Source organism: Enhydra lutris, unplaced genomic scaffold, assembly GCF_002288905.1.
Source record: "Enhydra lutris kenyoni isolate GAN:26980312 unplaced genomic scaffold, ASM228890v2 scaffoldscaffold110, whole genome shotgun sequence".
NCBI lineage: Eukaryota > Metazoa > Chordata > Mammalia > Carnivora > Mustelidae > Enhydra > Enhydra lutris.
This window is the reverse complement of record NW_019154194.1, coordinates 491,723-502,306: the sequence shown is the minus strand read 5'-3', so window position 1 is coordinate 502,306 and position 10,584 is coordinate 491,723. Positions and strand designations below refer to the sequence as shown.

General features: G+C 51.8%; 1 protein-coding gene across 4 annotated transcripts in view; it reads right to left on the bottom strand.

Moving 5' to 3' along the window:
• Nucleotides 1-10,584, bottom strand: part of LOC111139514 (pleckstrin homology like domain family B member 3) — an 18,715-nt gene that overhangs the window by 6,137 nt on the left and 1,994 nt on the right. For 3 of the 4 annotated variants that reach the window (XM_022491800.1, XM_022491801.1, XM_022491799.1), the window contains 8 exons: nt 9,380-9,508; nt 9,010-9,171; nt 8,100-8,210; nt 7,846-7,929; nt 7,353-7,463; nt 518-617; nt 268-358; nt 93-180 (listed from right to left, as the gene is read on the bottom strand). In XM_022491800.1, coding sequence (XP_022347508.1) covers nt 93-180; nt 268-358; nt 518-617; nt 7,353-7,463; nt 7,846-7,929; nt 8,100-8,210; nt 9,010-9,171; nt 9,380-9,508 — 876 coding nt within the window. Of the gene's footprint in view, nt 1-92; nt 181-267; nt 359-517; nt 618-7,352; nt 7,464-7,845; nt 7,930-8,099; nt 8,240-9,005; nt 9,172-9,379; nt 9,509-10,584 lie in introns of all 4 variants that reach the window. The other variant, XM_022491798.1, reaches the window with a different exon arrangement.

Genomic DNA, 10,584 nt, shown 5'->3' with positions numbered 1-10,584 from the left:
GAGGGGGCTGGGGGCCTGGACTGCTGGGTCTGAAGGAAGAAAGGACAGGATTAGGATCTCCTGACCCTAAGGAGGAGGGCCTGGGGTCTCACCCTGGCCTTCAGCAGTCGCTCCCTCTCTGCCACAGCCTGCTGCAGGAGCCGCTCCATGCGGGCGATGTCTGGGTGGAGGGCCCCACAGCTGGCAGGAGGGAACAGAGACCGGGGCTAAGTTACAGTGGCCCAGCCTCTTCCTGCCTCCCCACCTTCTCCCTCCCTGACATCTCACCTGTTCCCAGGGCCACAGTTCAGCAGCTGATAGAGCGGATGTCTTCCAGAGTCTCCTGACGCTGCTGGGAGGGCTGAGGCCTCCAGGGGTCCTGGGAAAGAAGGACTGGGGCTAGGGGGCCAGGATTCTCCCTTGTCCAAGCCCCCCCACCTCCACCCACAGAATCCACCCAAGGCTGGATTCCTCCAGCCTTGCTGCAGGAAGGGCGGTGATAGGGGAGGAGGTCCGTGGGATTGGGAGGGACCCTCACCTGTATAATGAAGGGACAGAGGTCGGGGGGATCCCCTCTGGCTCGCTCGCTCTCCCCTCTTCCGGGGCAGGCTTCCAGTCCTCTGGAGGCCGATGGAGCCCTGAAAACACACAGGCCCATGCATTCAGGAGGAGGGGCTCAATCTCAACCATCAGTTGAAGGGCTGCTGAGGGAAACCAGTAGCTCCCCGGCTCAGGTCAGAAAGCAACTGCAAACCTGAAGCTGGGGGAAAGCAGCTAGTCACAGAGGACCGCACAGGGCAATGGGCAGATCTGGAGATGGGAAGCAGGCGAGTGGTTGCCGGGGCGTGGCGGGAGGAGAGGGATTGAGCGGGGGAGAGCTGGACGATGCAGGGTGTCTTCTGGGTGTGATGAAATGCTCTGAATGTATGAAAACCCACTGAACCATACACTTCAAATGGGTGAACTGTAGTGCAGGTGAATTACATCTCGATAAAACTGTAAAAATTTTTTTAAAAGCCTATCATGTTGGTGTGGCCGTGGGAAACCCACATGCTCTTCCACAGTGCTGGGTTGGCGGGGGGCGGTTCCTACGGGAATAACATTTCTAGAGGCCACTTCGGCTCTTTTTATTTTTAAAATGGCAAATGCCTGGGATGCCTGGGTGGCTCAGTTGGTTAAGCCGCAGCCTTTGGCTCAGGTCATGATCCCAGCACCTGGGATCGAGCCCCGCATTGGGCTCTCTGCTCAGCGGGGAGCCTGCTGACAAATAAATAAATAAAATCTTTAAAAATAAAATAAAATAAAATGGCAAATGCCTAAATGTTTGAACCCCAACTCCACTTCTAGGACAATATCCTACAGACAACACTCGTCCATGGGAACGGAGTTGGACTTGAGTTGGAGGTGATTCCCTGCCACGGCTGGGGAACGACCTAAGTGGCCATCAGAAGTAGGGGAAGTGTATAAACCAGTTGTCATCCACACCCCGGGAATGTCTGTGGCATGTGAAAGGAGGGGAATGCTCTTTCTAGCCAGACAGGGAACATTCTCCAAGACACAAGCAAGTGCAGAGCAGCCTAAAGATTACACTAGCTCTGCAAAAAAAGATGACCAATAGGGGCGCCTGGGTGGCTCAGTCGTTAGGCATCTGCCTTCAGCTCAGGTCATGATCCCAGGGTCCTGGGATCGAGTTCTGCATTGGGCTCTCTGCTCAGTGGGAGCCTGCTTCTCCCTCTCCCACTCCCCCAGCTTGTGTTCGTCTCTTGCTGTCTCTGTCAAATAAATAAATCTTTTTTTAAAAAAATGACCAAAGTATATTCACGACAGACTGTATAAATACTGAGTAGTTCTGGGAAGACTTGAGAAACTGGTAATCCGGGGCTGCCCATAGGACGTGAACGCAATGGATGGAGACGATGAGGGAAGAGCCATCTCTCCAAATATCTTGCCATACCTTCCTCCAACTTTGAACTACGGGAATGTTGGCTTTTAAAAAAATAAATAAATAAACATGACAACCAAATGTAGCCTGTGCTCCTAGGGCCCCAAAAATGGGGACTTTGTTTTGTTTTTGCTAGAAAAAACAATAGGGGGACAGCTGACAAAATATGAGTAAGATCTGGTTATCTCAATATTATCATCTCAATGTTAGTTTCCTGAATTTGATCACTGCAGTGTGGTTATGTAGGAGAGTAGCCTTGACCTTGGGTAATAAATGTAGAAGTATTTAGGGGTAAGGGGAAATCACGCTTTGAGAAGAACAATAAAATGTGTGTGTGTGTGTGTGTGTGTTTACAGAGAGAGAATAATAAAGCAAATGTCCAGTGTGGTAAAATGTTAATTACAGAATCTGAAAGCCAAGAATATAGGTATTCTTTCTACTGTTTCTGCAATTTTTCTGTAAGTCTTATATTATTTTAAAGTAAAAAGTTACCAAAAGATGAAAATTTGAGAGTAATTTGTAATTTATAATAATACTCTCTTGAGGGTAATAATGAAATAAAACTGAATTTAAAAAAAAAAACAAAACACGGGGCACCGGGGTGGCTCAGCGGGTTAAAGCCTCTGCCTTCGGCTCAGGTCATGGTCCCGGGGTCCTGGGATCGAGCCCCGCATCCGGCTCTCTGCTCAGGGGGGAGCCTGCTTCCTCCCTTCTCTCTCTCTCTCTCTCTGCCTGCCTCTCTGCCTACTTGTGATCTCTGTCTGTCAAATAGATAAACAAAATCTTAAAAAAAAACAACAACACAACTCTGCATGGGTAACGAAGAATAGAAATGGGGCGTCTGGCCGGCTCAGTGGGAAGAGCACACAGCTCTTGATCTTGGGGTTGTGAGTTCAAGTCCCACGCTGGGTGTGACGATTACTTAAAAAATAAAAAAAGAAGAAGAAAAATTAAAAAAGGAATAATAAAAATAACACCTTGCATAATGTGAGCACCAATAAGGATACTCACTGCTATAGACCACAACTCAGATATATTTAATCCGTGAGCTAATGACAGAAAAGGAAAAAATCGAATTGGTTACCTTGGGAAGAGTGCAACCCAAGCAACTGTTTATTTTGAAGACAGGTGAACAAAGTGAAAGCAGCAAGCATGTGTCCTGCGTTTTCCTGGGTAACCAAATAGCAAAGGAAGGCAAGTCTTTCTCTACCGAAGTATTTCAACGAATAGATGAGGAAGAATAAGGGAATTTTATTTATTTATTTGAGAGAGAGCGCATGCGTGCAAGCTGGATCGAGGGCAGAGGGAGAAGGAGACTCCCCGCTGAGAAGGGAACCAGAGGTGGAGCTCGATCCCGGGACCTCCCGGGATCATGACCTGAGCCAAAGGCAGATGCTTAACTGACTGAGCCACCCAGGCGCCCCAAGGAGGAATAACAGACTGGAATTTTACCACTCGAGACCGCTCCCAGACAAACAGATGAAGGCACCCACTCCAGAGAAACAGAAACAGAGAAACAGGCACATGGCCCCCAGCAAGACTTGCAAAATGCTGACCCTGCCTCTGCTCGGGCCCCACAGCCAACTTCCTGGGAAATAGAAGAGATGTGACCATGACCATGAGGTGACCATGACCCCCACGACGCCATCAGCAAACCCTGCCTGGGAAACTCTGCAGGACGGCCATCTGGTTTCTTCACCAAATAAATTGCAAGGGGGACAAAAAAAGGAAACAGAGAGGAAGTCTATAGAGACTTAAAATATGCAGCCACAAAAAAATAAAAAACAAAGGTAAGAGTAAACTATGGTGTTTAGGGACAGACACTGAATTGACTGAACTTTAAAGAAATGTGAGGAGGAGATGCTAGAATGTCAGGCCAGTGGTCCTCCTCCGGGAGGCGGGTGGGGTTATCTTTCAGGGGCCTGTGGAGTGTTTCCGGAGTGGCTGCCAGTGTTGCCTCCTGACACAGCTGGAAGCTCCAGAATGTTCCCATGTAATAATTAAGCTGGGCGTATGTTCCACGTGATTTTCTGCACCCGTGTTATCTTTAAAAAAAAAGTTGGACAAAATAGTAACAGCCGGGATTTGTCAAGTGCTCACGCCGTGCCTCACGGTGTACCTGGCACCGTGCAGAGCCACGGAAGCTTCTAGAAGCCTGGGGAGTTGGGAAAGTTTTGCTCCCCTCTACAGGGACGACACCAAGTCCTGAGCCCCTGGGCCCCTTTGGGCTTCCCTTGCTTCAACTGCTATCCCCAGCACTTCCTAGCTGAGACCTGAGATGCCTGGTAGAGGAAACGGGTGGAGGGTGGGGGGCAGGGGGCCCAAGCCCTGTCTGCACAGCGCTTATGTTGTAGGAACTGAGTAAACCATCATACAAATAACTGTATCATCAGAAACAGCTGTGAGCAAAGAGAATAAAGTGTCATTAAGAGAGGATCGGCTTCCTACTGAAAGACCGGGGACAGCCTTCTGGACACTGACCCCAAGGCCCAAAGAATGAGAATGGGCCAGGGAAGACTGAGGGGAACAGTGTCCCAGGTAGAAGGATCAGCAAATACAAAGGGCCTGAGGCAGGAGCAAGTATGGAAAGTTGGCAGGTCAGGGCTCCTGCAGCTAAAGCAGAGAGTATGTAGGGGACAGTGGTGAGAGGTGGGCAAGGGCCAGATCATGCAGGGACCCGCTCGCTGAGGTGAGGAGGCTCAGGGGACCACTGACAGCGTTAGGTGGGGGAGGACTGAAGCAGGAAGGGTAGAGATCACTCCGGCTGTTGTGCAGGGAAGAGACTGCTGGGAGACAAAGAGTAAGGTGGAGACATTCAGTGAAAAGGCTGATCTAGGGTCACAGAACCAGAGATGAGAGGGGCAGTGGGTAGCAGAAGGGCTCTAGTAATTATAATAATACCAGTAACTGTAAAGATAATCAGAGCAAGAGCAGCACATTCTCTAAACCCCTGCCATGTGCCACGCATGGTGCTAAGCTCCGTAGCCATCAACCAGTGCCTGCCGTTACTTTGCCCATTTGGCAGCTAAGTACACTGAGGCACAGAGACGCGACCCCCTTCTCTCCTGAAAGGCACCAGTCATGGAAAACAGGCAGACTTGGCTCAGATCTAGTTCTGCCACTTCCTGGGGCTGTGACTTTGGCAATTCCTGTCTTCTCGGCTTAAGATCCGGGCCCCCCACCCGTAGAGTGGGTAACTAGTCCTACCACCCTGCGTGGCTGACCCAGAAATTATGAGTGACCTGGTGTAAAGCACGGAGGAGTGTCCCCCAGGTGGCACCCAGGTGCCAGGTGGGTACGGGATCCCCGGCCGCGGGCACAGGGTCCTCGCGAGCCAAGAACTCCGGTAACAGCTCCATAGGAATGAACGTGGCTTCCGGGCAAGTACTTTTGGGGGAGGCAATTTAAGGGTCATATTTACCGTAAGTCGTGCTGCCTGGCAACACGGCTGACCCTTCACCTTTTTCTGGCTGCCAGGGCAACCAGCTGGAAAGTGAATTTCCCAGACAGGAAGTCTGCAAACCCTTTACCCACATAATAACGGGACCTACTTTGGGGGGTTCTTCTGAGCGAAGAATGAAATATTTTCGTTGTATAGACAAGATTTCATGATACAGATCTAGGGTTGAACACGTCACACTGCCAACGTATACGGCTGCTTCTCATGCCAAATGATAGCAACTCCGTGCTTCAGAGTGATAAAATGGGGGGGGGGGCGCCTGGGGGGCTCAGGCGGTGAAGCGGCTGCCTTCCACTCAGGTCGTGATCCTGGGGTCCTGGGATCGAGTCCCCTTCGGGCTCCCTGGCCTTCTTCTCCCACTGCCTGCTGCTTCCTGGGCTTGTGATCTCTCCCTCTCTCACATATAAATAAATAAAATCTAAAAAAAAAAAAAAAAAAAAAGAGGGGCGCCTGGGTGGCTCAGTCTGTTGAGCGTCTGCCTTCATCTGGGGTCACGATCTCAGGGTCTTGGAATGGAGTCACATATCAGGCTCCCTGCTCAGCGGGAAGCCTGTTTCTTCCTCTCATCCCCACTCATGGTCTGTCTCGCAATCTATGCCTCTCTCTCAAATAAATAAATAAAATCTTAAAAAAAAGATGACAAAATGGCTTAAAATGGTCTACCTTAAGCTCTCAAAAATCATGATCATTATTAATATTGCCTAACATTAATTAATAAACAAGAAATAATATATAGTATGTATTACAATAATATTATACATAGTATATAATGGCATCAGACAATAGAATAATGTTAACAATAATTAACATTAACTGATATTATTACTGGGTATATGAGAAAGGACACAGGTACACGCAGGGGTTCATAACAGCGATGCTTAGACTACAAAAGCCTTGAATCCCCATCGGCAAAGGGAGGGCTGGGTCAGCGCCTTTGTGTAGACTTCTGTGCCCCCCTGCCGCCACCCCCCAGCCCCAGGGGAGCCTGGAGAGATCTGATACTGACACTAGTGCCTGGGTTCCAATCCCAGCCCCGCTGAATTCCAGCTACTTAAATACCTTCACCTCTCTGCCTCTGTTTCCTTACCTATGAAATGGACACAAGGACCCAGCCAGCAGTATGGGTACAAAGACCAAATGAGCGAATCTGAGTGAGGCACTTAAAACAGTGCCCTGCAGGCTCTAAGGACTCACCAAATGTCAGCTGTCACTTCTCTTCCTGTTTACAGCCTTATCATGAGAGCCATTAAACATGACGAGGCAGCTCTAAATGGATCAATAGAAAACCGTCTCTGCGATAGAGCGTTAATTGGGAAATCAAAGCCAACGAAGAGCTTGTATACACATTTTTGAAAAAAAGTTTGCATCAGAGCTATCAATTTCGGGGCACCTGGGTGGCTCAGTGGGTTAAGCATCTGCCTTTGGCTCAGGTCATGATCCCAGGGTCCCGGGATCAAGCCCCACGTTGCAGGTGGGGTGGGGCAGTGATGGGTTGGGGGGACCCTGCTGAGCAGGGAGCCTGTTTCTCCCTCCCACTCCTCCCTGCTCCTGTTCTCTCTCCATCTCTCGCTCTCTCTTTCAAATAAATAAATATGATCTTAAAAGAAACACACACACACACACAAAAAAAACAGTAGAAAAGAAAAAGAAACAAGCAGCCATGCTGGGGACGGGGGCTGTGGGCCAGCAGGGTGCACAGAGAGGGCCTTCCTATCAATAGACCCTGCATGGCTGCTTTTACAAGTTACTGCTGGGCACACCCAGTCCCATTCTGCCAGGGGAGCGGTGGGGTGTTAGCCAGGAGAGAGAAAATCAGTAAGTAAAGCTTCAGCCTAATAAAAATCAAAATACCCCTCATTCATCCTTCCCTCTGCCCCAGGTCCCCACGTGGAGAAAGCCACAAGGAAAGTTCTGGATGCAAGAGTGACAGTGAGACAGTGGCGTAGGGAGCCGAGGCAGCCGGGGCCGTACCTGCAGGGAGCTGCGAACGGAGAAGAGGCAGGAGGAAGTGGCGGAGGTTGTGTGGGCAGTGGGGTCCTGCAGCACCAGCAGCTGGCGGTCTGTCTTCTGGGTGAAGAGGAGCTTTAGGAGAGGAGTTGAAGGTTAGCGGGAGCTGGAAGGATCACAGAGGGCCCACCAGTTCCCAGAAGCTCTGGCCCTGGTCTCCAGTGTCAGCCCATTACTCAGATGGAAAAACAAAGGCTTCAGGTCACAAGAGGGCTGGACCGTGGTCTTAGCGGAGGGAGGACTGTGGGCCAGACCACAGGTTCCTAAAGAAGGAGGGGCTGGAGGCCTGAACTCTTGGGTCCCAAAGGTGAAAGGGTTTATGGCCTGAGAATTGTGGAGAAGGGAGAAGGGGTTGGCGGGCCTGGACTCCTGAGGGAGGAGGGAGGAGGAAGAGGTTAGGGGATGGACTTCTGGGTCTGAGGGTGGAAGGGCTGACGGGTGCTCGAAATGCCCATACCTTAGTGAGGGCCTGGTTGGACTCAGCAAAGTCCCCACCCGGCGTTCCCTGGAGGCAGTTAAGCTCAAGTAGTCGGCTCCGTTCCTGAGGGAGAGCAAGTTATCACCAGCTAGCACACCACAGACTCTGAATGTGCTGGCCGGCAGCCTTCTCCGGAGGAGCCGGAGCCGGGAGACATCCTGGGGTGCAGGGTGCCAATGGGATGCCCCAGAGGGACGTGAGGACAGTAGGACAGGTCTCCCAGGAGAACTCACCTGCGTCAGGGCCTGAAGGGCCTCCTCCTTCTTCCGGCTCAGCCCCCAGCTCTCAGCTGCCATCTGTTCCCCCAGCGACTTGAGCTGCTCCTCTAAGACCTGGATCCGGCGCTGCAGGGCACAGCCCAGGGCCCTGGTCACTCAGCCGCCCCAGGATTCCCAGCTGGCTCCCACAGAGCCTGGGGTCTGCTGCACCCCGGAACAGGGACCCCGGGACCTGGGTGGCCGGAAAGTGGTGGGGAGTTAAGTTCCCTCGTGCCCTCTTCCCTTTTGGGGGTCCAGAAGGGACATGGGGTGGTTTGTTGGGGTGGGGGGGAATGGAAGATCTGATGCATAGACAGACAGGGAGAGACAGAAACCCAGAGAGACCTGTGGAGAACAGACGGAGAAAGGGACAGAGAGACCAACCAGAATTGTTACAAAAAAGAAAAACCAAGACAGTCCCCACAAGAGGAAGATACGAGAAAGGAGACAAGGTGCAGACAGAAGGGAAAAGAGAGAGTGACAGGGAGAAGATCCAGAAACGGAGGTGGGGGAAGGAGCCTCACACTGGAACCGGGTAGGTTTGGATCCCAGCTCCACCCTCTATAAACTGAGTCACTCTGGAAAAGGTTACTTGAGCACCTTGACCTTCAGTTTCTTCATTTATAAACCGGAAAAAAAAAAAAAGTCAGAATGGCCTCCCCAGGTTCTTGTAAAGATTTGATGAGTAAGGACTCATGAAGCATTTAGGACCATGACTGGCCCATAGTAATTGCTCAATAAACATCAATCGTTGTTACTCTTGTGAAGATAGTGAGGCAGGGAGGGAAGGATGACAGAGGAAGGGCCAGACGTGGAATGGAGGAGTCAGAGGGCAGCAGTGAGGGATGGAAGGCAAGAGAGGGAGGGCAAGCCCTGTCTGACTCACTCTGTGCTGCGCCACACTGGCCTGGAGTTCCCGGACCTTGGGGTCCAGTGCCCGGGCCCCAGGGCTGTCCCGGTCCTCCTCCTCCCTCCGGCTCTCCTGCTCCAGCTGCTGGAACTCTAGGTCCTCGTAGGCACGCTGGGCCACATCCAGCTGTTCCCTCATCTGCGGGTGGGAAGGCAAAAACTGGAGGCCTGCACCCCTAGGGCCCGCGGGGGGAAGAGGGCTGGGGCAAGGAGGGAAGAGGAGCCTGAGGACTTAGACTCCCAAGTCCTGGCGGTTATAAGGCCTGAACGCATAGGTGAGGGAACAGGGTCCTGAGGAAAGAGCGGCCTGGATGCCAGGTCCCTAAGGGAACCTAGAGGAGCCTCACCTCCTGTACTCCTTGCAAGAGCCGCTCACGCTGCTCCTCTGGCTGGGAGTCCAGCTGTCCCTGGGCCTCCTGGAGTCTCTGGCGAAGACCCTCCACTCGATCCCGCTCCTGGCTCAGCCGCCTCTGCTCCTGAAACAGCACCCAGGCTCTCAGCCTTCTTAGTCCAGCCCAGTCCGGACACAGGAAGAGAAACAGATGCCCGCATGGGCCAGGCTAGCTGGATCTCAGAACCCACCTGGCTGCTGGCCCCAAGAGTGCAGGGACCCTGTCTGTCGAGCTCACTCTGTTTTATTTTGTTTTGTTTTTTTTAAGATTTTATTTATTTATTATATATAGAGAGAGCGTGTGAGCATGTGTGACCATGAGCAGGGGGAGTGGCAGAGGGAGAGGGAGAAGCAGGCTCCCCGCTGAGCACAGAGCCCAATGTGGGGCTCCATCCCAGGACCCTGGGATCATCACCTGAGCTGAAGGCAGACGCTCAACCATCTGAGCCTCCCAGGTGCCCCTGTCTAGTTCACTCTTGTCCCAGTGGGGACAATCAGGGCAGTGAAACATAGAGACTACGGGAATCAAGAGTGGAGAGCACCTTCCTGGATGTGAGGGTTTTAAAATCAGCCTCAAAAATCAGGAAGTTTTAGACCTGGGGAGACAGAGGGAGCTGGAAGGACATTTTGGACTGCGGGAACAGGGCAGCACAAATGCACAGTACTTGAAAAGCACAGGAAGTTTTGGGGGTAAATTCTGGTCAGAGGATAGAGGTGAGGAGCACAGAGGGGGGTGACAGTGGAAAGGCAGGCTTGGCGCAGCTTGTCTGGCTTGACCAACCAAGCTAAGGAGTCCTTATTCCCGGGCAATGGAAGGACTAGAGAGGGAGAGAGAGATAGAGAGAGAGGTTGAGGGAGCAGAAAGAACGTGTTGACTGACCACAGGCTTGGGGGTGAGAGGGAGGGAGGTGTGCAGCAAGGCACCTGTTTTTAAAAACAACCCTATATCAGGGGCACCTGGGTGGCTCAGTGGGTTAAAGCCTCTGCCTTTGGCTCAGGGCATGATCCCAGGATCCTGGGATCGAGCCCCGCGTCGGGCTCTCTGCTCAGCGGGGAGCCTGTTTCCTCCTCTCTCTCTCTCTCTGCCTGCCTCTCTGCCTACTTGTGATCTCTGTCTATCAAATAAATAAATAAAATCTTTAAAAAAAAAAAAAAAAAAAA